Below are 27222 nucleotides of genomic sequence, written 5' to 3' on the forward strand. Positions count from 1 at the left end.
TCAAAGGTATGATGGCGGCGGCGGCCCCGCGCTACTCAGTTCCCAGTCGCCACTACTTTTCCCGATGTGCCGTCCCAGCCCTGCACGACCACGTCTCCCGCAACATTGTACGCGCCTTCACCAACGCGGTTACTGCCATGGTCCACTTAACAACGGACACGTGGACAAGCACAGGCGGGCAGGGCCACTATATCTCCCTGACGGCACATTGGGTGAATTTAGTGGAGGCTGGGACAGAGTCAGAGCCTGGGACCGCTCATGTCGTACCCACCCCCAGAATTGCAGGCCCCAGCTCGGTGGTGGTATCTGCGGCGGTGTATGCTTCCTCCACTAAACCACCCTCCTCCTCCTCCTCCGCAACCTCTGTCTCGCAATCAAGATGTGTCAGCAGCAGCACATTGGCAGCATTCGGTGTCGCGCGGCGTGGCAGCACAGCGGTGGGCAAGCGTCAGCAGGCCGTGCTGAAACTACTCAGCTTAGGAGATAAGAGGCACACGGCCCACGAACTGCTGCAGGGTCTGACAGAGCAGACCGACCGCTGGCTTGCGCCGCTGAGCCTCCAACCGGGCATGGTCGTGTGTGACAACGGCCGTAACCTGGTGGCGGCTCTGCAGCTCAGCAGCCTCACGCACGTGCCATGCCTGGCCCATGTCTTTAATTTGGTGGTTCAGCGCTTTCTGAAAAGCTACCCACGCTTGTCAGACCTGCTCGGAAAGGTGCGCCGGCTCTGCGCACATTTCCACAAGTCCCACACGGACGCTGCCACCCTGCGCACCCTGCAACATCGGTTTCATCTGCCAGTGCACTGACTGCTGTGCGACGTGGCCACACGGTGGAACTCTACGCTCCACATGTTGGCCAGGCTCTATGAGCAGAGTAGAGCTATAGTGGAATACCAACTCCAACATGGGTGGCGTAGTGGGAGTCAGCCTCCTCAATTATTTACAGAAGAGTGGGCCTGGTTGGCATACATCTGCCAGGTCCTTAGAAACTTTGAGGAGTCTACCCAGATGGTGAGCGGGGATGCTGCAATCATTAGCGTCACCATTCCTCTGCTATGCCTCTTGAGAAGTTCCCTGCAAAGGGGGGGGGGGGGGGAGGAGGACGCCTCTGCCCCCTACAACTACTGGGTGTTGAAGCTGGACATGTGGCCTGAACACGCGCTGTATGCCCTGGAGGTGCTTGCTTGTCTTGCGGCTAGCGTCTTGTCAGAGAGGGTGTTTAGTGCGGCTGGGGGAATCATCACAGATAAGCGTACCCGCCTGTCAACCGACAGTGCCGACAGGCTTACACTCATCAAGATGAACAAAGCCTGGATTTTCCCAGACTTCTCTTCTCCACCAGCGGACAGCAGCGATACCTAAGCAATACGTAGGCTGCACCCACAGATGGAAGCATCGTTCTCTATCACCATCAAAAATGGGGACATTTTTGCTTCATTAATCTGTGTATAATATTCATCCTCCTCCTCCTGAAACCTCACGTAATCACGCCGAACGGGCAATTTTTCTTAGGCCCACAAGGCTCAGTCATATAATTTTTGTAAACAATTTTTATACGTTTCAATGCTCATTAAAGCGTTGAAACTTGCACCTGAACCAATTTTTATTTTAACCGGGCTGCCTCCAGGCCTAGTTACAAATTAAGCCACATTAACCAAAGCGATTAATGGGTTTCACCTGCCCTCTTGGTTGGGCATGGGCAATTTTTCTGAGGTACATTAGTACTGTTGGTACACCAATTTTTGGGGGCCCTCGCCTACAGTGTAATCCAATTAATTTTCTGCCCACCTGCATTAAAGCTGACGTTACATCAACTGTGATGGGCACTGCAATGGGATACATTTATGTACAGCCGGTGGGTTCCAGGGAGCCACCTATGCTGTCGGTCCACACGGAGTTGTAACTGCATGTGTCCACTTCTAAAGAACCCCAGTCTGACTGGGGCATGCAGTGTGGGCCGAAGCCCACCTGCATTAAACATGACATTACCTCAGCTGTGATGGGCAGTGCAATGGGATATATTTATGTGCCGCCGGTGGCTTCCTGGCACCCACCCATGCTGTCGGTCCACAGGGACTTCACAATAGGGAGTTGTACCTGCCTGTGTCTATGAATTAAAAACCCCCGGTCAGGTTGGGGCATGCAGTGTGGGCCGAAGCCCACCTGCATTTAATCTGACGTTAGCTCTGCTGTCCAGGGCACTGCAATGGGATACATTTATGTACAGCCGGTGGGTTCCAGGGAGCCACCCATGCTGTGGGTGCACATGGAATTCCCATTGCGGAGTTGTACCTGCCTGTGACTATTTATAAAAAACCGCGGTCTGACTGGGGCATGCAGACACCTTGACAGAATGAATAGTGTGTGGCACATAGGTTCCCCATTGCTATGCCCACGTGTGCAGCTCCTGATGGCGGTGGCACAGGATTATATTTCTCACTGCTTCTGTACAGCATTGTGGGCTATCGTCCTGCCCCTTTTAAAGAGGGTCGCTGCCTAGCCGTGCCAACCCTCTGCAGTGTGTGCCTGCGGTTCCTCCTCATGGCAGACGCACTTCTAAATAGACATGAGGGTGGTGTGGCATGAGGGCAGCTGAAGGCTGCGCAGGGACACTTTGGTGTGTGCTGTGGACACTGGGTCGTGCGGGGGGGGGGGGGGGGCGCATGTAACCCAGAAGAAGTGGCAGCGGAGTGTCATGCAGGCAGTGATTGTGCTTTGTTGGAGGTAGTGTGGTGCTTAGCTAAGGTATGCATTGCTAATGAGGGCTTTTCAGAAGTAAAAATTGTTGGGAGGGGGGGGCCACTCTTGCCGCTATTGTGGCTTAATAGTGGGACCTGGGAACTTGAGATGCAGCCCAACATGTAGCCCCTCGCCTGCCCTATCCGTTGCTGTGTCGTTCCCATCACTTTCTTGAATTGCCCAGATTTTCACAAATGGAAACCTTAGCGAGCATCGGCGATATACAAAAATGCTCGGGTCACCCATTGACTTCAATGGGGTTCGTTAGTTGAAACGAACCCTCGAGCATCGTGAAATTTTCGTCCCGAGTAACGAGCACCCGAGCATTTTGGTGCTCGCTCATCTCTACACACCACTAATCCCTTGCCCCTAGCAAACAGTATAGGAGATAAATTATGTGGTATTGAGTGGGTGTGGCTACACAGTCTCTGAGATAGGAAAGAGAGGCAGCTGAGCTTGTGCTAATTCACGAGAGACCACCTAAGCAGTGCTGGGAACACCTAGCAGCTAGAAATCGCAATTGAGAATTTAAGGCAATGTCAGTGTAAGGCATTCTAAGTGCATGAGAACAAAAACTCAAAACAAAAAAAAATAGATAAATGCATTTTTTTTTTACTTCAGGGACTTTGTAAGGTATGTGTGTATTGATTTTTCATGCACAAAGCTTTCCATAGGCTTTACCTTTTTATGTGTAGCCATTCCCAATAGTCACAAAGCCCAATTCCACTGATCACAACCCCAGTTCTCAAAATTGTCATGTTTTCAGGGCCTTTTATGGCTTCCAAGCTGAAACTATCCTGCAGAAATAAGAACAGTTTGTAAGAATATACTCTATAATATTCTTAAAAAAGTATTCCAAATATGACAGACCAATAAATAGCTCAAATATTCCCAAAAGATAATCTGACCATATTAATAGACATGGTTTCAAAGAAAGACATGAGAATGCTTTTTTGTGCTTAATTCCCCAGAATTTGCAAGTTCCCTGCAGCTACAGAATTTTCCTCTTAGATCTGCACATTCTGAACGCGTCTGTGTAAATTTAACTAAATATATTTTGGGTTTGTATATATGCTGATTCGCGTAGTAGGAATGCACAAAATCGGACAAAACTCAGCACACAGACCGATAATTAAGTTCTGAAAAAATCAATTTTAATTTCAATGACAGGACGATCAGTAAGTAGTGGGGTACCATGCTGGGGGATGCAGTTGTTAACATGGCATGGCATTGATTCACTGAGTATGCAAATACTGCTCTTGGGTAGTGTTGACCATAGTCCGCAGTTCATCTTCATCACAAGGCTGTTGGAGAGCATTCACTGGATGTTCAGTCATGTTCCACAGATTCTTGTTTGGAGAGAGATCTGGAGATCATACTGACCAAGGAATCACATGGACAGCTTGCAATGCATACATGCTGATGTGTGCTGTGTGTGGCTGCACGTTTTCGTGATGGAAAATGGCTTTAGGTATGCTCTAAATATATAGTAGTGTGAAAGATTGAAGTAGATCGTCAACCTAATGCTGTGCCATGATTGTGCCCCTGAGGCATACTAGAAGTGATCGGCTGATGATGCTTATGGCACACCAAACCATGACTTTACAATGACAAGCTGTGTGGATTTACAAAATGACAGAAGGATAAGCCCAATTGCCTCGTTGACTCCAAACTCTCACTCAATGATTATTGTTGAGATGGAATCTCCATTTATTGCTGAACACCACATGGTTCTATTCATCATGCTAGGTAGCTCTGGAGCGACACCACTGCAACGTTCAGCTAATCTTTGAGAAACTGTCATTGTCGATATTATGGCATCGAAATCTGTCCTTACACCCTGTAGAATGTTGCCAGCTGTGGATTGTGGAGCTGCTACTGCATGACATTGGATGTGTCAATCTGTGCTTTGTGCATGGTAACAGTATCCCCCTACAAGGTAATAATGTCTCATTGTACCCCACAAAGTACTAGTGTTCCTTTTGTGACCCTCACAAAGCAGTAGTGCTCTTTGTGTTCTGCACAAAGTAATAATGCCCCTTTAGTTGTCTCACATGGTAATAGTGCAACATGATGTAATACTGCCCACTAAATGCCCCTTTTTCATTCCCATAAGGTAACAGTGTATTCTATGTACTTCCTAAAGTGATAAATGACCCTTTTTGCCTTCGATGAGTTCCTCTCTGCCTCTCCCTGGCTGCACTATTAATCATTTAACAATGAGTTGGATCCTTACTTCTACTTCACACCCTGTTGCACTGTGTGTATCCTCAATGATCCCCTTCTGTTTGCACTCTGCCCTACTCCAAAGCGTAGAACAGACAAGAGAGGATGATTAGTGATACACACACTGCTGAAGGATGTGGAGTAGAAGTAGGGAACCAACCTATTGATAAATGATTGACAGTGTAGCGAGTGTTAGTGTGGTGGTGGGGGGCCAAGGGGCCTGGTTGCAAGTGTGACCCCTGTAGCTACACCACTGACTTTCAGTATAAACTGACACCAATTGGACACATTTATTGTACCTAGTACTTGGCTGTCTTTGGCAGTTTCATTCACATAAATACAGTAGTAGTGTGCAAACATGACCACCTCTTTATCTGTTTGGGCATACTGTACACCCCAGCTCTCGGAATCAGTGGGTAGGGGTGGGGGGAGAAGTCCCAAAAGTCCAGCCCCCACCCACCAGTTACTACCCCTTAACCTGACTGTTTAAAGGGAATCTGTCATGTCCTTTATACTGACTTTATGCCCCACTGAGGGCAGCATAAAGTAGTGATGGACACACTGATTGCAGCAGTCTGTTGTGATTGATAGTTTTCTAGCTATTACACTGTACAATGAGAAAACTGCCAATCATGGAGGGTGAAAAACAACAAAAAAAAACCACACAATAACTGGCCATATACTTACTGTTGTGCTAATGCAAGAGGGCAGGTAATGCACCCATTTTTTTAACATGCAGACAGCTAAACTGCTATAATGTTGGAGCACAGGTGCAAGATACTGATAAACAACCACTCACACATCCTACCTAAATATAGGGGGACGGCTACCCAGTACCATACTTGCACATGGGTAAAGCATGCACAAGGTTTCAGGCCACATATTATATGTAGTACACCATGCAGACTCACAGCCTATTCATGACGCCATATTTGAATCTAGCGGGCTGCCCTGCAATTCTTAGGTGAACCGCACTGGCACTGGCACTGGCACCCCGGGCTTCCCCAGCATTCAAAGCTGCACTGTATGTTACTAATACATATTAACAATTCTTGATAAATACAAGGTATTGGTTAGTATTTTGGCAAATTAATTACATCCTAGGATACTAAAGGAAGCAGAGGAGGTAACTGCTGTACCACTCCCCATAAACTTTGAAAATTCCTGTAGAAAACAGGAGAAGTCTCAGAAGGTTGGAGAATGGCAAATATTGTCCCTATCTTCAAAAAAGTGAAGAAGGTGGATCCAGGAAACTACTGGCCTGTGAGCCTGACTTTTATAATGGGAAAGATCTTTGGACAAATTATTAAAGAGCATGTATGCAAGTACTTGGATGAGAATGCAGTAATTAATCAGAGCCAGCATGGGTTTGTAATAAGCAAGTTATGCCAGACTAAACTAATTTCTTTCTGTGACAGAATCACTGACTGGGTTGATCAGGGAAATGGCAGAAGCCAACTGGGAGATTTATTGACTTCCCAGTGGGCCAATCTAAGCCTGTGCAGTATGCAGGTTGTACAAAGTGTAGATCTGGGTGCTGTAGTTAATAGTTATAGCCCTTTTACACACAATGAGAAATGCCCGATTCTCATTTGCCCAAGCGAACAAGCTGATGACGTCATCACCAGCTCGTTCACGCTCGTGCAACCTGTTTAGACAGGCAGATCATCGTTGCAAATTATTCAGTTTCCATTGTTAAGCACTGAGTGAGGAGTGTTTAACCCTTTAGTGACCACCCAGACGTGTTTTCATGTCCTAGGTGTTTGGGCTTTAATCCACAGGGCCAATAAATACACTGGCCCTGTAGACTAAAGCCCCAGGGTCTGTGCATGTGGAAACTGTTATGGAGAGCCTCTGTGTGCGGCCCCCAATTTTTGAAAAGTAAAAAAAAAATAAAGTTTCATCTCCCTTCACAGATCCGATCTATGAGGGGAGATGGAAGTACACACCCCTGGCCTCCGCGATGTCCCATGGTGATCTGGTCCTGCAAGGATCTGCCGCCGGCTTCTGCACATGCACGCCACTGGCAAAATGTCAGGCACATGTGCAGACGCCACGAGAGCCCGGGAAATTTGAAATCCCTCTGCTCCGGTCCACCAAAGGTAGCCGAGAGCCAGACGATTTCATGGGGGGCTGCGGTATGCAGCCCCCAGTCCCTTGATCCAATGAATAACAGTGATCATGTAAAAGTTTTTTAAAAAGTGTAAAAAATGGAAGTTTCACATTCCCTCACATATGCGATCCGTTTCACAGATGTTGTAGTGACAGAGGCCCAGTGGTGAGGGGTCCTTGGTCACGTGATCACCATTAGCCGATGGATAATGGCGATCACGTAAAGGTTTAAAAAAAAATTTTACGTTTCATCGGTGAGGGGAGATGAAACTTCTTATCGGAGGCTTCCACATTTGAAGCCAGACACTGTCATCCTCCATGGACCCTCCCTGCAAAATAGCGGATGCATGCACAAAAGCCGGGAAGGACCCGGGAATTTAAAATCTCCTTGCTAAATCTCATTTTGGCAACTTAATGGCTCTACAAGTGTGCAATGGGGCCTGAGATTTATTCAGTTGTGCCCTGAAAGCCAAAGGGTATTTCCTTCATTACAGGCCTAGCCATGTGTCCAGTAAGCAGATTATGGCTACAATGGGTATGTTTCTGATCACAGGATCGACAGGGGTATCCATTTTGGGGTGTAAGTCTTCATTCATATGTGTGCTGTACAAAAAAAAACTTTTTTCTTTTCAAATTACACCATTGCGAAAAAAAATGAAAATTGTAATTTTTTTCCTTCTGCTTTGCTTAGATTCATTCAAAAACTGGGGGGTCAAAATACACAGTACACCCCTAGATTAATTCATTAAGGGATCTAGTTTTTAAAATGGGGTCATTTGTGGGGTTCTGCATTGTTTTGGCCGCTCAAGGGCTCTACAAGTGGGCAATGGGGCCTGAAACACCTTCAAGCAAAATTTCTATTCCAAAAGCCACCGGCTATTCCTTTCATTTTGGGCCCCGTTGTGCATGCAGATCTAATATTAGGGCCACAATGGGTATGTTTTTGAACACCGCACAAACAGGGGTATTCATTTTGGGATGCAAATCCTCATTTTCATGTGCAATATAGAAAAAAAATCTGTCTTTAAAATGACATATTTGCAAAAAGAAGAAATTTTATTTTTTCTCCTCTAAATTGCATTATCTCCTGGAAAAAAAACAGTGTGGTCAAAATACTCATAACACCCCTCAGTGAATATATTAAGGGGTATATTTTTTAAATGGGGTCATTTGTGAGGGTATCTATCATTCTGACACCTATGAGCTTTTGCAATCTTGGCTTGATGCAGGAAAACAAAATATTCCTCAACATGTTTCGAATTCTCTGAAATGGTAAAAGGAAACGACTTTATTCTGGAAGCACATTGGTTTCCTATGATGTCTTCACATGTGCGTGTTTTACAGGCGTGCAAACGCGCGCAGCTGCAAAAGATAGGACATTCATGCACATAGGTCAGTGCTGCGTATCAATATTTCACATAGGGAATTCCCTCATCACTGAACACTGTGACAGCACTGTCAGCAATGATGGCACTCCCTGCGGGGAGTAAAGAATACCCTGTCACAGCTGTGGCAGAGGATGCACTGTTCTCTCATTGGAAGCAATGGGCTGCGGTCTCATCACTTGCAGTGATTTTCGAGGAAGGCCCATAAATAGAAGCCCTTTCCTGAAAATTATTCCTAGCTTGCGTGAAAAAATATATACTCCCCTTTCTGCCGCTGTCAGGGCTCAGGCGCATTTAGCCACTCGGTCCCCCTGCACTGCTCTTAAGCTCTTTCAGCAGGTGGGGATTTAAATGAATGACTGAGCGCTGCCTGTGATTGGTTGAGCACTCAGCCAATCAGACACTGCCCTTTCAGCAGGCGGGGGTTCAGAGCAGAAAGAGCTTCAGAGCAGTGCAGGGGGACCAAGCTGCTAGACGCGCTTGAGCCCCTACAGCGGTGGTGTGAGTGTGTGTGTGTGTATATATATATATATATATATATATATATATATATATATATAAATTTTTTTTTTTTTTACACATTCTAGGGATGATTTTCAGGGAAGGGCTTAAATTTAAAGCACTTCTCTGAAAATCACTGCAGGGGTTGCCACTGGCAGCAACAGCCGCCCCATTTAAAGCAATGGGCACGGTGCTTCGCTCACGCGTGTTTTGGCACATCCGTGGACGTGCGTATTTGTGTACACATACGCGTACGCAAATGCACGCTCGTGGGAATGAGGCCTCACAATTAATTGGATATGCAAAACCTTTACGAAGTTATTCTATGTTAAAGTGACATGTCAGATTTCCAAAATTTGGCTTGGTCATTAAGGAAGCAAACAGGCATTGTCACTAAGGGGTTAAAGGCAAAGAGAAATGAAGGAGCCAACAAAGATTTTTTATGCCGGCTGAAACTGAATGACGATCAAAAAACAAAAGATTCTCTTTCGTCACTCAGTCATTGGCTCGTGTCTAAACTGAGCGATTATTGTTCACTTTTGTGCGTTTTAACAACTTTTTTGAACAACAACGTTACTTCTAAACGCATCTTCACTCATGCAAAGTGCGTGTAATTGTACTGATATATGTAAATATGGTGTTCAAAGCTTCCTTTTCTTTTAGAGGATCTTGAAAGTTCGTTGCATATAAAATACAGCTGAAGGCTGTTTGTTTGCAGAGGGTATCTGGATTTCTCATAAGTTTCTCACATTTGTTGGTTGATAGGAATGTGGCTTAGTTTCTTAATAATATATAATATAAACAAAGCATTAATACTGAAAATGATGTTGTTTCATCAGACTCCAATTTCTATGTAATTCGCCATCTTAAAAGAATGTGTTTTGAGAATGACCATGACTCTCACCTCTGACCGTTATGAGAATACTGGATGACTAGCATTTTAATATTCTTTTTCACGGTTGTGGGTAGTAGATAAGGAGGTTGCAGCTGTGTCTACTGGATGTGAATACATGAAATCAGAATAAAGTATGTAGTGCAATTTATTAAAGGGCCACAATGGGGATTTGTATTTTTTATTTTTCATTCAGTTTGTGGCTATCCCCTCGGTGTATATAAGTGAACTAGTGTCACTTTAGGTTGCATGTCCACGTGCGATGTAAATCACCGGCGAATCACACTGTCTGAAGCTTTCCATAGCGTTGCCGTGGAAAGCGCAGCTGCGGCGTCTGCGAGCGGAGAATCATAGCTTTTCTCCGCTCGCGGGATCTGACCGTGAGCATGCTGTGATTTGCCGCGATTCTCCATGGTGAGCTTATCTGTCAGGTAGGCTCAGTGCGGAGAACCGTCAGCTGTCTCCTGCTCCCCGGCAGCCACTCCTGCAGTGGAGATATGCCGCGGGATATCGCTACGCCCGTGGACTGGCAGCTTAAAGTTAGTTAGTTCTCTCTAAATGAAAATCCCTGCCACTTTTTCCTCAGATGGTCATGTGATTCAATTCTGTCCAGCTCAGATCTGCTTGGGGCTATGCTGTCTGAAACTAATCCATTTCCAAGTATGAGTGATGCTATGACATGGCCCCTACCACAGAAACATCCTAGATAGGGACAAATATACTCCTTTCACAGTTACTGATGATGATCACAAAGCTCTTGTCACATAGTTATAATAGAGCTCATCCTACTAACGGTTCTGCTGTATCTTGTCTCCACCGGAACTGTGGGTGGAGACCTGGCTTTGTCTGGGTGGAGTTAGAGGGAACGCCCACAGCTGGCGAGTGCCTATCTGGACGGAGGTAGAATAAAGTGCCTGACACCTGGCGGGGAACGGGGATACCAAAAGCTGCGTCAGCTTTTGAGGTGCCGGGGAGACAAAGAGCATGGCTGGCTTCTGGTCAGCTGCCGGACAGCATGACATATTGTATGAGAGTGACAGGAGGGGACATTGCAGAGATCCCGGCGGTGAGAGTCACAGCGGCGGAGGGGGAGTGCACGGAGACCAGTGGTGAGAGTGACAGCGGGGGACATTGCAGAGATCCCAGCGGTGACAGTCACAGCAGCAGAGGGGAGTGCACGGAGGCCAGCGGTAAGAGTGACAGCAGGAGACATTGCAGGGATCTCGGCGGTGAGAGTCACAGCGGCGGAGGAGAGCACACGGAGACTGGTGGTGGGAGTGACAGCGGGGGACATTGCAGGGAGTCCGGCAGTGACAGTCCCAGCGGCGGATGGGAGTGGCCATGCCGGCTTCTGGAGAAGAGATGCCAGACCACACTGACAGCGCCACTAGGAACCACGACGCTATAAGCGGAGAAACCAGACGAGGGGGGAGCTGACATGGCAGAAGTGTGGCAGCGCCAGTTGCAACAGTGGCACTCGCAGTGCACAAATAAGGCCAGCAGGGAGCTTACATGGCAGAAGGCTGACAGGGAGGCTAGCAGCAACGGCGCTAGCAGCTGAGAAATTAACCCAGCAGGGAACTTGCATATCAGCACCGCTACGAACATTGTCAGCTTCAATCTGAGGAGGAATTTAAGGTAGCCAATCACCAGCTGTGGGCGTACTCTTTCACTCCCCTGGACAATCCCAGGACTCCACCCATAGTTGTGGTGGAGACAAGATGCACCAGTACCCTTCCTAACTGTATACTTATGGCCTGTAACTTTTTTAGGTGAATATAGTAGGTAATGATAATTAAACTGTCACCTCAGCAGGCAGAGTGGTATAGCCTCAGCTAATGCTGTACTGATGTGTTATGAGATAGATTTAAAAGTGAACAGAAAAAAAATCTCAGCATGAAGATAGTGTGAAATAAGCATCAGATGGTGTGGGGTGGATTTTACACTGAAGCGTCCCTTTAAGACTTTGAAATAGCTTTCTAATATTGTCATCAAATGGGCCATTGGAGGTTCTTAATAAACCAGTGGAAGTGGCTGAAACTTAGGCTCCTTTTAGACTGAACGATTGTCATTTGAACGAGCCAGTGACATCCCCACTAGCTCGTTCACTCTTATGCAGGCTGTTTAGACTTGTTCAACGAAAATCATTTAATATTGTTTGGTGTTTCACATAAGTGAATGTAAAAGACTTAATGATTGCTGTTTAAACTGAACGAGCCAATGATGATTTTTATGCCTGCATAAAATGAACGACGAGCGAGAAGTGAACGATTCTCCTTCACCGTCAGTCGTTGTCTCGCATTTAGATTGAACGATTATTGTTCACTTTAAGGGTGCCTGTCCACGGGCATGACTTACGCCAGCCGACGCTTCCCATAGCATTGCAATGGAAAGCGCCGGCACCTGTCCACCTATCAGATAGGGCTGACCGGCGGAGAACTGGCGGCGCCTCCTGCGGCGGAGATCTGCCGCGGGACTTCGCATCGCCCGTGGACAGGGGGCCTAACTCGTTTGAACAATTTTTTGAACTGTAATCGTTTTGCCTACAAGCCCCCTTACTTTGAATAAGTCGTTTATATAATAATTAAATATTGTCAGCAGTTAACTATTTAAGTTACTATTTCACTTTGTGCCAGGAATCCACAGACTTTTGTGGTGATTTATTGCCAAAGATTAGTTTCTATCTTCTTGGCTGCAAAATATGTCTTAAACAGTAGATCAAATGGAGCAACACATCTGTTTCCTATCAAAAGGCTCTTTATTTTTTTAAGAGATGTATTGCTATTTTATTTTTTACCTCCTTAATGCTAAATATTGTACTTTAGGGACTTAAGAATTTCTGTAGATAGAAACTGTATTCTAAGTTTAATTATAATTATAAAAATAAATCCCAGTAAAGTACAAAACACCCTTGTGTATACTTTGCCATAGAAATATTAAGTGTTCTGTGAAAATGTTAGCAATGTGATGCACAGTGAGCGTTAATCTAAAAAAAAGAAGAACCTTGGACAAGCATTTTTGTGCCAAATGTTGGTAAAGATGTGCACATTTTGGTGTGAATTCTCTGGATTAGCATTTATTTTGTGTTCTAGAACCTGATTTGCAGTAGCCTAACATCTGGTGATTTGTCGAGTACCACTTGATATAGTGTGCAGTAGTTTTGGATGCTAGTCCCAACTACCCATTTGTTTGGGGGGGGGGGGGTGTCCCTTTTTAGTGTCTAATCATTAGTTGCCTTCGTTGCTTGTATACAGCATTTAGTGCACTGTTTTTTTGTGCTGACATACATGTTTATGCAATAAGTCAATGGACTCAGTGTCCCTAAAGATAAAGTTGCAGTCATCTAACAGTGGTTTTATCTTGTCCTCAAACAGCTGCTAATGGATTAATAACTGAGATTATTGTCATCTGTGTCCTTTAAAAAGAGGCGGTTGCGGAGGACGGGGTGGTGAGCACATGTAAGATGCTACTGGGGCATTACATGGGTGTTCCCTGTCACTCTGACTTCCCAACCCATGTCTACACCCCTAGTTCCAGTGGAGACATAATGCACCAGTACCCGTCAATGGATACCCTCCTGTCAATTGTGTTTATTGTCATGAGTTCTTCTGTAAGGCATCTCTAAATGATGTTAACTGCGGCAAAGGCAAGGTAGCTGTCCCCAAATTCATGTAAAAAAAATAGAATAAAAAAATCTACAGTCAGAAAATGAAACCAAATAGTGAAACATTCCATTTTTCTAAGTTACTAAGAAAAATGATAACTGCTACATTTAAGTTGTGTTTGACTAGCCTCTGACCATGGTAAAGGCCCGTTTACACATCGATTATCCTAAAACAACCGCATGACTGAACGAACGGACGACATTTTTGAATAAAATTATACGTACGGTGTACTCATTATGTATAGAAGGCAAACAAATCCTATCATGCAGCCACTCAAAAGTTGTGCAAAATTCCATTCAAATGGAATGAATTTTGTACGATCAAAAGATGGTTTTTATGCCAACTAAAAACCAGCGCTAACCGAATGGTGCACGAATCTGCATGTTGACACATAACGATTATCGCTCACTTTCGCCCGTTTGAACAAATTTTGAGCGATGATCATTGCGTGTAAAAGGGCCTTAAGAAGCCGTTCATTAGTGTTGACCTCAAACAATTGGCTTAAACTTTTTTACTACTTGCCAAGTAACTACTGACAAACATACTAACAGTTTCAATGTTTTTCTATTTTTCTTTTTAGCACTCTGAAGAATTTGTACAATCTGCGTACCTGTCACGACGCCTTGCCTACTTCTGCTCCAGACGCCTTTCTGCACTGCTGAGTGATTGTGTTAGTCCTGCCGCTACGCATACACCCATTGTAATGATGGGGCCTAATAATCCTCCTCTATCTGCTCCAAGTCCTAATACTGCAGGACCAGTTGTCAATTCTGTCCATTTGCCCTGTGCTGATTTCCAGACGTGTCCCCAACACCGCCCATTAGTATATGGTCTTAGCTGCATGTTACAAGTAGGTAAACATTCCTAAATGTCATAACGCAGCGTATGTTAATGATGAGGCTACGTGAATGGGCTTGTTTGCAATAGTATTCCATTCATATCCTTTCAGTGGTCGTCCACAGATGTTGTTGCTGTTAACTCAGAAGCCTAAATTAGCGGAACTGGCTGCCAGAATGCCTTTGGGGAATACACAACTTATGGTTTCAGAATGAAAGGGGCATAAAAATAGTAGCAATGTTTATTTGATGTGTTTTCATTAAATTGTGTGACTATCTTGAAAACCTACAGCTAAGTAAATACGTTCAAGTACGGACGTAAGAGGTGCTAACCTGAGCGGTCTTAATTTGGTTTTCTGGGAATTTAATATGAAAATGCCTTTGTATAAATAAATATTACTGGAAGAGACCGGAAGCTTATTTGTCACGAGGAAAAATCAGAATGCTGTGCTGTATTTTTTATGTTCACTTGTGGCAAATTTGTTGCAAAGTTTCCCTGACTGAAAGTCCATTCCATGAAAATGAATTTGACTCCTTCTGCCACGTGTGAACGGATTTTTTGCAAACGTGGTAAAGTAATGGAACAGTTTCGCAATACATGAACTTGTTGGGAGCTTGATTCTGGGGCTGTACTCTTGTTCTGGTGCGCTATGTATATTATGAGCTTGGTTCTGGCACATTATTTATTCACTGAGCTGTTTTGGTGTGGGTGTACTGCTAATTTTCAAAAGCACAATACATACAAACTGCCTATCAGTGCAATATATATAGTTTGTTTTCTTATGTGGGGGGAGGTGTTGCGTCACAGAAATTATGCATTTAACTGAAGGCCATCACTAGTAATGTTTGTGAATGCAACTGCTTAATAGCCTCCAAATCTGCTGGATTTTTATTTCCATATCACGTGACTTTTCCAGCATAGAGTTCAATATACTGTAAGTCAGGTGCGACTGACTAGGGTCACGGTGTAGCCATAGCTTTAGTGTTTCTACTTTTTTTAACTAAAGCTACATCAATGTGTGGAAAAAACAGTCTTCAGAGCTTTGTGAATTTATAGATCTCTCACATCAGGATCGGTCTATAAAATATTTTCCGCTAAAACATTATTTAATTTGGCCGTACTTATGAGTTCAACATTCATCTTGGGATTAGATTCTCATTGACTTTGCACTTCCATGTAGGTATTATAGTGATTAAAAACCCATCCCAACTCTCATGAAAGGAATAGATAATAATTCCAGCACCTCTGAGGAGGTGGATAATGAATGTTCATTTTAGGGAAGGAAAGAATCCACGTCTCACAATGCTGGCAAACATTTGTGACCGAGATACTCCCAGCCTCTCCTAATTGTCTTTTGTATTCGATCTGTAATATAGAAAGGAGTGGAGTGATTATGTGGGGTTATATAATAAGTAAAGTAGAATCCCAGCAACCACGGTGTAACATGGGAGTTGCTTACAGGTCATGGGGCTATTTAGGGTGGTTCATGACTCTCAATTGTTCTGGATTCCCAGAAGATTCCAACACTCCATATGTTTTTCCTGATGGTATCAAATGATAGTAATCTGGTTCATTGCTCTAGTTATTAGATTTTGATGTTTCCTTTAGACACAAGTTGTAATTTTATTAGTCTAAATGCTGTTCCTTTTGTGACTAACTAATGGAATAAGCCTAAGGTCAACAAATATTTCAAATATGTTCTATTTAATTATAGATATGTGTGTTCGGTGGAAGGGTCTACATTTCTTGCATATGATCAGTGATTATGACTGCTTAAACAACATTTACTGCACTGTTATAATCTCTATTAAATAATCAACTACAAGAGAAATCACTATTGCATTACTTTCTGCAGACTATCACTCTTTGCTGTCCAAGTGCCTTGGTGTGGAACTATTCCACAAATGAAAGTAAAAACACAAATCCAGGTTCTCCACTGGATCTTCTTCAGGTCGCCCCATCCAGTCTACCTATGCCCGGTGGAAACTCGCCATTTAATCAACAGGTATGCATCAATGATGAGAGCATTTTACATGGGGTACTTATCATGCATAAATTGGTAATATTGAGTTTGAGAGTTTAACCTCAAGACATAAATTATTATAACCCCAAGACACCTGCTGTCTTGGGGCTCTATTCGACTGCAATCTCCCCTTTATCCTCTACATGTCAGCTGCACCTCAAGAACATCGCAAGAGCATGCTCTTTTCTCACCATGGACACGCTAAAAATGCTTGCTGTTGCCTTTATCCACTCTCAGTTCGCTTATTGCAATTCGCTGTTGATCAGCCTCCTCCGCGCCAGACTCTCCCCTCTCCAATCCTTCCTGAATGCGGCAGCCAGGCTCATCTTCCTGACCAGCCGCTACTCAGACGCCTCTGCCCTGTGCAAATACAGAATTCAATTCAAACTCACTACCTTCATCCACAAAGCTCTCTTTTGCACCTCCCCGTCCTACATTGCCTCCCTCATCACAATCCACCACCCAGCCTGCGCCCTCCGCTCCACTCCGCTAACAAAATCAGATTAAGTGCCCCATTAACTCAAACCTCTCATTCTTGTCTCTAAGACTTCTCCAGAACAACACCCAAAACTATCCAGGAAATTCCTGGCACACAAGACTTCAGGTGTGCTCTAAAAATGCACCTCTTCAAGGAGGCATATCATATCTCCTATACCAAACCCCTCTTTCCTCCCCCTGATAACATGCTCCCTGTCCTTCTTACTGTAACCCCTGCTAGCCGTAATCCACCTCCCCCCGGTAATCATACTGATTCGAATACTACACGGCTCAATTTGACCGTTGTCTATTTGTATAGCATCCTTCATTCTCCTTGCCATACCGTGCACATTTCCAGCCCCTTGACCTTCTGTATCACCCCATTATCTGTAGTATGTAAGCTCGTTGGAGCAGGACCCGCACCCCTATTGTTTCCATCAATTGATTACTACATGTAACCGTGGATTCTGTTTACCCTATTTTGTAAGTGCTGTGGAATATGTTGGCATTATATAAATAAAGATTATTTGCAAATATTAGCTATTAAGGGGTTTTCCAACTAATATTTATCTTCTATCCAAAGTAGAAGTGAATATAGCAGTAGTCATGCATGCTCACCACCACTCCATTCACATGGAAGATTTGGCACACACAGATCTCAAGATCGCTGGGGGTCCCAGCAGTTGAACTCCTAACTATCAGACTTGTATCCTCTATCTTGAGAATAGAATATAAATGTAATTTGTGAGAAATCTCCTTTATAGTACAATAAATACATTGTCAACCACTCAGTATGTAATTGATTGGCACCTGGTTTCTCCAATTTTATCTTCACATGTAAAAGGATCCTTGAAAATTGAATAAAATCCCAGGGTATTCTACTAAAAACTCTACACATACTACTAAACTGAATGCATATGAGCTGCAAAAAGTAGTAAGGCTTATCTTGAATCTGATAGTCAGATCATATAAGGGTGCTTACAATAGTAATAACCAGTATTGCTGTACATTATATTACTTCAGTTTATGGGGATGGGCTGAGGGGACAGAGTCTCTTTAATGGTACAGTATAAAGGACATGGAGTTGAAATCTGTGATATCAGTTTTGTGCTTTCACAAAGGAGTTATGATTGAGCAGTGAATGGAGGCGGTGCGGGCTGTGGATCGCTCTGGCTGTCCGCCTCCCTTCATAGTAAACAGACAGTAGGTAGTAGATGAATGACTGCCTGTTTACACGGGCCGATCATCAATTGATTTTTTTTTTATGCATGCACAATCCAGGAGGAGACTGAATGGAACACTGGTAGTGCAGGCACGCTGCTGCTTCATTCACTGTCAATGGGACTGCTGGAGATAACTGAGCGCTAAATGCTCATCAGTTTCTATCAGCCCTGTTGAAATGAATGGAGCAGCAGCAGTGCATGCTCACCAAGCGCTCCATTCATTCTGACATCACTATGGGGTAGAAGCGACCCTACAGTGACAGGCAGAGGAAAGCTCCCGTTCTTGAGATCATGGGGCTTTCAGGAGTGCGACCCCCACCAACCAGCAAGTTATCCCATATTCTGTGGATAGGGAATAACGTGATCTTGCTAAACCCCTTTAAGGAAAAATAAATATTTACAGAACATTAATTAAAGGGGTTCCCTGGTTTGGATAGACCCTTGATAGTCCGGTCCACATGATAAGCTGATCGAGGGACATTCCTCTGATATGGGCTGTCCTCGGTAAAGGCTCTGCTCTGGCTAAAATAGGGGGTCTGAAATGGGAGACCACCTCTTTTAACCCTAAAATAGGATATGAGAAGGGGCTGTATAAACCAGGCAATTCCTTTTTATATACTGTTTACTAAACGAATGCTGCTCTTGGAAAATGAATGTCTGTACTGCAGAACAGTGGGAACAGCTAAAAATGATCTGTAACAAATTGGTAACATGTGTTCACTTATTTTCCTAAACAGTTCTGACCAGCTTTGGGAGCATTTGCAGTATTTTTCCAAAGCCATTAAAGACAAGGAGATGGTCAGAAGTTTGTGCCAAAACTATGATTGTTCTGTCTGGTTAGTGATTGATAAATGGTCTCTATTCCTCATTGCATGACCAATACACTGAGAAGCCGGACATGAGAAAATACAATAGTTGTTCTGCGCTTTATTCTGAATTAGTTTGTAACTCAAAAGATAAGAATTTCTTGAAATTCCCTATTGAAAGAATATTATTTATTTTCAGGTTCGAGCTAAAATTTATGATGTTGAACAGCAGATTAAACAAAGGGGTCAGGCTGTGGAAGTCCGGTGGTCATTTGATAAGTGCCAAGAATCAGCTGCAGGTAAAGTGACACCTACATGACATTCTGAAGACCATCTTTCTTTCTTAAATTTGCAGATTTTATCAACCTATTCTCAGATGGTTGGTACGCCCGGAGCCAAGCAGGTGAAGCGGTTAATGTTTTTGGTAGCTTACAGATTCGGCTGTTATTGTGTGGGATCCTCTATGTAAGGCCAGCTTCACAGGGGCGTATTTGTGCGCGCAATACGCAGTGAACAGGACCTATTGATTGCAATGGGCTCGTTCACATGCACATATTCTCCTGCACATTTTGGTCACGCCAAAAATAAACGAGAGCATTCTACATTTGCTCTCCCATAAAAATCAATAGGGATGCGCAAAAGCATGCACAATACACTAAGAGCTGTGTGATACACTGCGTAATTGTGTAGGAAAAAGAGCACATATTGAACTTATTAGACTAATTAGCCATTTCAATGCCTGCCTTGTGCACTGAAAAAACTGCACATTATATGCCAATGCTTGCACAAAAAGCATAGTTCATACCACAAATACACGGCGATATGAAGCCAGCCCAAGTGCTAATTTCCCCTGCGCAGCACTAAGTATACTTCTGCCAAAAGCTGGTTAGGGTAATACACTCTATTAGACAACTTTAAATTCTTGCTGGTAATTCCAAAATTTTAGAGAGAGCTTTTCCATGAAGGTCATTTATGGCATATCCTTTGAAAGAACACAACTTTGCCTTTAGTGAGGTTAGCAGATGGTATTAGTTATTAAAAAACACAGTAATGAAATGATTATATAAACATTTGCACATCGTTACTTTGTTAAATTCCACGACGTGTATGAGAATAACTATATGTATAACTATTTATGAATTGCTTAGAACCATCTTGAGAGGAAATTGGAGAATTCTACAAAATGGCTCCTATGGGTATATTTATAAGAAAACTTGGCACAGAATCTGTGTAGATTCCGTATCAAATCCATGGCAAATCTGCACCCCGTTACTTTCAGTGAGGCTCTGCACTGAAGTCTATACGACACAGATTTTTTTCCACATGTGGTTTCTAAATCTATGTGGGCAACAAAAAGTGACACGTCACGTCTTGACGTGGATTCCATGCTCCCATTGAAAATAGCAACATTCTCATGTGGATCTCTGGGTATAAATGTGCATAGCCATGGCAAAGATCTACAGTTTAGCCGCATATTTCTGCCATGGTTTTTAGAGGCGGAATCCACAAATGGTCTCATATGGATTTCACTGTAAAACCATCCTACCAAAGAATCAGGAGATTATTCAGTGCTGAATGGTGTGTGTCAATCATCTAATCAATATTTATAGCTTTCTAGTACTTCCTTGTAAGGAGTGATCATAAGAAGAAGTTGACTTAAAGGCATTAAAGTATCGGTTAAAAATAGGCAGCTCTAAACTGTAATGGTTTGATCATACAGAACAATCCCTAAAAATATGTTTCGAGGACAGAGCTCAGGAAGGGTATAGTTTCTCCTTAGGGAGAGAACCTAGAAAGTGTGAGGAGACTTAAAAGGCCATGCATGCTCCTCTGGAAAATGTATACAAATGGGAAGATGGAACAATACCTCTACAGCACCACCTATTAGAAGCCAGCATTCCTGCAAGTCAATGTCCAATTTTTTCATTTTTTTAACCCTCTCAGGGTAGTAAATGATTCAGTTGAATTTGTGGGCAATTTAAAAATATGGGGCAAATATGTCCCTTGGTACTCAAAAGTTTAACAAGCCGCAGTAGAGGCATGGTTTCATCTTCCCATTTACATAGGCAGAACTGTGAATGTTGCAAGGTGGTTGGACAGTTCATGTTATAGGAAAGTATACCAAAGATTAGGTGCACCACAGAAGAAATCAAGGAAAAGGGAGATTTTGATAAGGGGGAATGATAAATGTAGACCACTGGTGGATTACAGGGCATGGAGGGAGGTCTAGAAAAGATGTGCAAAGGCAAATAATTTATGAGAGCTTTTTAGGTGAGCAACAGAGTTTTGAATCTTATTCTATAAGGAACCAGAAAACTAAGAAATTGTTGGCAACTGCACTTAGGATGGATTTAGGTAAACGGTTATTTTTAAAAAAAAGAAACAACAAAAAACAAAAAAAAAAAAAAAAACAATTGGTACTGAGTTACAATAGTTGATGGGAAATGTGTTAAAATCTGAATAATAGTTTTAATTTTGGCAATGAGTGGAAAATGATCTTTAGATGATGGCAACGGGATTTGGCAATTGGATACAGGCAAGGTCTAGATCGCTGAGCCTGATATAGGAAGAATTGTAAAACAGAAATGTAGAATTCAGGTTTGGCATTTGATGCAGTTTCTACTATCAGCTGGAATTAAATCCCAGGACCAAGTGCTGTATATTTACTGTGCTTGGTCCTCAACAGGTTAAAAGGGCTGCGCTCACAAAAACCTGTTCCATATTTCATTTCGGCCTCTCACCTTAACCATTGCTCCTGTATTCAAACTTCCAGCACTAAAAACTGTCCATTACTATGTGTCGGTGGGAGAACACAGGACAATCTTCAAGAGTCCTTTTACTAGAAATCACTCAACTAAATCATACAAAACTATATAATCTCAGGATCAGTTTATCGTCTTTTCAATGCTTTTCCTAAGAACAGGAGAGCTGTTGGAGACGCATTATCATTTATTGTGCTATGTCTATTGGTTATTAATTTAGAAAGACACCAAGAGCCTCACGTCTTGAAGTTAACTCATTTCTATTTCTCTTCCAGGTGTTACTATTAGCAGAGTTTTGCACACATTGGAAGTTTTAGATCGGCACTGTTTCGACAGATTGGATTCCAGTAACTCTTTGGATACCTTGTACTATAAGATATTTTGCACAAATCAAAATAAGGACAGCCAGGAGGTAATATGACATGTTATAATAAGGGCTTCAATATATAAAAATAAATGACATTATGCCAAACCCCTAAAATACTCTGCAGATTTGATTCTATATTTCTGTGGCTCTTTTCTGTGTTATTGACCGTAAGACTGGAGGACATTTACTTAGGCAACCTACCATTGTAAAACAAACCTTTTGGTAACACTAATATTGTGTTTAACCAAACATACATTAAAGGAACCTGTCACCAGCTTCATGCTGTGCCATCCCAGGACAGGTAAACCCATTGCTCCCCTGTATGCCTTATTCTGCATTTCAGAATAAACACAATTTGACGGTTGTCTGTGAGTCATGGGCGGGCCGTGGCGGCCTCTTCCAACCTCGATCATGTAGATTGACCGCTATCTCCCTAAAAACAATTGATCCATGCTGTATAATGTGCTTCTATCTTCATGTCCATGGGCGGGTCGGAGTCCGCACGCGGGGGCCTGCAGCGGAATCCGTCCCTGCCCGGGCTGAGCACTGTGCTTACCGGTCCAGGTCTTCACTGCGGATGTGTCTGGAAGTCGTGCACACATGCCCAGTGGAGATTCTTTTTTTTAAATCTCTTGCTTTCCTGCTGAATTCGCGGCCCGTCTGCAATTCAGTTACGGAGGGATAGAGGATTGGACGGCTTCCATTGACTTCAATTGAAGCTATCCGTGCAGGAACCGCAGCAAAATTGAGCATGCTGCGATTTGTTTTCCAAACCAAGGGGTCTGCAAAACAAGTTTGCATGCTTTAATTCAGCTGCGGATCCTCATGTCTTCCTATGGGCAGCTTGAACTGCGGATTGTCTGCCCGGGTGCCCTGCCTGGATTCCACAATTGAAATTTGCCCGTGAACATCGGGCCTTAGTGGCATATGCAATGTTTCACCTGTTTTTGAAACCTATTGTTCTGTATTGTCCATGGGGAACTACTTATATGTTACATCCGTATTGTCCTCTACTGTCTCTACGTTCACAGTAGTGTGAAACCAGGAAGCAGAAGTGGTTTAGTAGGATGTGTCATTTTCAGAAACTGCATTTCGACTTCTTAGATTATTATCTTGACAAACATCTAATAGGAATCGCTCAATGTGTTTGACTTTGTTAAAGGAATTTTCAGTTTGGACAATTTCCTTTTTTGTAGAAGGGTCTCTAGATGATAAGCTGATCATGTGGTGTCCTACTGCTCGGACCTCTAGCCATCAGTTGTAATCCATAGAGCAATCTGGTAGCAAGCGTTTAAAGGGGTTTTCCAGCAAAATACTATTGATTACTTATCCCATAAAGTGGATCTGTTGGGGTCCAACTACAGGTGCAGCTGCTCATCTGTCCATGGGTTATCATTGAAGTGAATGGTTCCAATCCCCTCCATACAAAGTCCAATGCATAGGACATAACTGTGTGTCCTGTGTCATTAAGGGGTTAAAAGCCTTAGTAACCACCCTTTTTGCACCTTAAAGACCAAGTAATTTTATTTGTTCTTTTTCCCCAATGTTGTATTACAACAGCCATACCTTTTTTTTTAATCAGCTAGGGTTTCTTTTTTGCACAAAGCAGTTGTATTTTCTAATGACAGCACTTTGGGGTACATGTAATATGTTACATTTTTATCTGGGGTTGATTAAAAACTGAAATGCCTTTTTTTTTTTTTGCTCTTACAATATTCACCATCCAGTAGAAATAATATGTTATTCTCTGGATCAGCGTGATTACAGTGATACCAACTTTATATAGATTTTTTGTGTATTACTACTGTTTCACACTAGAAATACAGGAAAAAAAGAAGTTTTTCTGTGGCTGCATTACAAGTCCCATAACATTCTTTTATTTTTTTTATTGCCAGATTATTTTTGTAGGACAACGTGTAGTTTTTATCCGTACCATTTTGGAGTACAGAAGACTTTTTCATCGCTCTTTTATTCCGTTTTTTTGCGCGATAAGATTAGCATTTTTGTAGGATAATTGTGGTAGGTGTTTTTTGTGCTATGGTATTCACTGCGCTGAATAAATGATATTTTAGGTTAATGTGAAGTTCAACTTCTTTAGGGCTCCCACACACTTGCGTTTTTTTAACACCGCGTTAATGCTGCGTTTTTTTAACGCGATTGTCAATGGGACTTTCTAATGTTAAAAACACATTGCACAAAAATCGTAAAGCACCAACTTGCGATGCGTTTTTAACATTAGAAAGTCCCATTGACATTCGTATTAACCCCACAATGATTTTTGGCAGATTTTCTTCTCCATTTTTCAAAAGTCATAACTTTTTTATTTTTCCGTCGACACAGCCGTATAAGGGCTTGTTTTTTGTGTGGTGAACTGTAGTCTTTATCGGTGCCACTTTTGGGTACACAGATAATATTGTAAAACTTTTTTTTTTTTAATGATAATAGGGAGAGAAAACGCATCAATTCTGCCATAGATTTTTTTTTTATAGCGTTAATCATGCAGCATAAATGACACAATCCATTTTTTCTGCGGGTCGGTACGGTTACAATGATACCAAAATTCTTACATTTTTTTTAGGTTTTTCCACTTTTCTGCAATATAAACCCTTTTTTTTGGAAATCTTTTTTTTCTCTATCGCTGCATTCAAAGTCCTGTAACTTTTTTTATATTTTTATGTACGGAGCTCTGTGAGGGCTTATTTTTTGTAAGATGAGCTGTAGTTTTTATTGGTACCATTTTGGGGAACATACAGCTTTTTTGATTACTTTTATTTAGGGAGGCAAAATGCTAAAAATTAGCATTTTGCATCAGTTTTTTAGCGTTTTTTTAACGCTTTTTTCCGTGCACAGTCAAAAGCATGCGCAACTTATTGTATGGATCGTTACACACGCGACAATACCAAATATGTGGGGTTTTAATTTTAATGGTTTTAAGGGTTTTTTAAACTTTTTTAAAACCTTTTTCTTTTTATTCATTTTTTAAATCTTTTTTTACACAATTTGTGTCCCTCTGGGGCTGTCTGTCATTAAGAGGTAAAATTTAGTAATAAGAAAGGTCTTTTTTTTTTACATTTTTTTTTAGAGAAACCACTGTTGTCCATGAGTTGCAGCTCATCCCTATTCACATGACAAGAGTCTTATATCCTCATCTCATACATCCCCTTTTTAAGTAAAAAGGCATATGACACATTTTAAATATTTAAGCCCATTTTCCTATATCTACATGTGTAAAAAAGCATAAACAATGCAGTGTCCCCTTTTTTGTTGTGACCTCTTACCTGTAACTACATAATATTGCTTGTTATCAGACCTAAAATAAAGACATTTTGTAGGCTGTAAGATATGAGTTTAAAAAAAGGTACTGTCCCTTTAAGAATGTTGTAGCCAGTGTGCAGCTCTCACTTTCTCTTCTGTCAGTCATGATTCACTGCAGTAACTGAATTTCTTATATTACGGAAAAGAGAAATATCAGACACAGGGAATTTCCTCCACTTAGCTGCATCGTCATTGCTACGAAAAGGAAGTGAATCCAAATTCATAGAAAAGAACATGATTACCCAACTCTAGAGCGCTTTACTTCTGAAATGATTTACACATTAAGGGCCCGTTCAGACGAGCGTGTTTTCGCGCGCATATATGCGTGCACAAAGCTGAGCTCCTATATAAAACTATGGAGTTCCTATGAAGTGTTCACATGGCCGTGTTTTTAGTGCGTGCGAACGCGCGCAGCAACGAAGAAAGGACATGCGTGGCAGTTTGGTCCGTACTGCGCTGCTCTTAACATTGGCTCCTATGGGACACGCTGCACGCGAGTCCGGTCTTGTGAACGACCCAATAGGCAGCAATGTTATTTATTTTTTTTTTTTAATGCTAAAGCTAAATGCTTTTGTGTCTTTCCCTTTGCATAAAGCACTTCATGTTGTGTTCCGGATGTGTTTGGTTGTAAAGACCAATAAACGATGTGCAGCCTGTCATATAAAGGAAAAAGCTTAGTAATCCAAAGTTCGCTGGGGCGCGAAAAATCGTGTGTCTCACAACTATCAATACTTAAAATACTGGCGCCGTGTATATTGGCTGGGATGCTGATACAGCTCAAGGTATGAAGCGCATCTACATGCGCTCCATGCAGCCAAAATCACATTTGCTAACACGCATATGTAAAGCACGGACCTTCGTTCACGCGCATTTTTTCGCGCACGTTCAAACGCGCGCATGTGCGCGCACATTAGCGCATACGCTCGTCTGAACGGGCCCTAAGCCATGGCATAAATAAGCTTGAGATTTCTTTATGAAAAGATGAACCAGTGTGCCGGTGAATATTGACCCAGGGTATTATCGTACTTAGTTTCCGGTGGTGTCAAGATACAATAATACCGACCCAGTGCAACATTTGGCCATTATCCCCAGTTTAGTGAATGGCAATGCTTTTCATGTGGAGGAGACTTCAGGCACAAAAAAGATCATTTTCCCAGTCTCTGATCATTCTTACACAATGGGGCAAATTTATTAAAACTGTCTTGAAGTTAAACAGTGCTAAGACAGACAGCATTAAATTGTGCAGTTAGTTCATCACAGCTTGCTGGTTAATCTTTCAAACTTTATCGGCGGACTAACACGAGCAGGTCAGATTACGCATGCGAGAGGCCTGCAGGGGATTCCGGTTGTGAGCCCGGCCGATGACCCTGGGTATCTCACTTAACTGGATTGTGGATGACACTGGAAGCTCGCAGGCAGTCATCCGCAGTTCATTTTTTTTTTTCTGTTTGGATTTCCTTCCCTGTCGCTTAAGGATGACACGGGTATCTGCAGCCCATACACAATGTTAATTGCGCACGGGCTGCGGTTCGGACGCCTCAGTGGGCATCAATGTAGGCTGTCCAAGTGGATTCAGCAGTAAAATAAAGCATGCTGCGATTTTTTTTTTTCTTCCGCTCGTGGAATATGCAAATCATATTCTAAAGTGTGAAGGAAAATTAAAAAATGCATGCCTTTCAATGCCTGCGTTTTACCATGGAAAGTCCATGTAGCCTCCGATCACGGAATCCGCAATTCAAATCTGTTCGTGCGAGCCCGGTCTTAGATTGATTAGTCTAAGTTTAGACCACTTATTAGGTGCAATTTAGCACAATTTTTGTTGCAATTTAGGCCACGCCCTTTTTTGGACAAGTTAGAAAAAGTGTCTAAAAGATATGAAAGCGTATAGTA

General features: G+C 42.8%; 1 protein-coding gene across 1 annotated transcript in view; it reads left to right on the plus strand.

Moving 5' to 3' along the window:
• Nucleotides 1-27222, plus strand: part of MED12L (mediator complex subunit 12L) — a 504977-nt gene that overhangs the window by 39741 nt on the left and 438014 nt on the right. The window contains exons 7-10 of the mRNA XM_066599797.1: nt 14103-14372; nt 16215-16364; nt 19088-19187; nt 21926-22062. Coding sequence (XP_066455894.1) covers nt 14103-14372; nt 16215-16364; nt 19088-19187; nt 21926-22062 — 657 coding nt within the window. The remainder of the gene's footprint in view (nt 1-14102; nt 14373-16214; nt 16365-19087; nt 19188-21925; nt 22063-27222) is intronic.

This window comes from Eleutherodactylus coqui, chromosome 1 (assembly GCF_035609145.1).
Source record: "Eleutherodactylus coqui strain aEleCoq1 chromosome 1, aEleCoq1.hap1, whole genome shotgun sequence".
Classification (NCBI taxonomy): domain Eukaryota; kingdom Metazoa; phylum Chordata; class Amphibia; order Anura; family Eleutherodactylidae; genus Eleutherodactylus; species Eleutherodactylus coqui.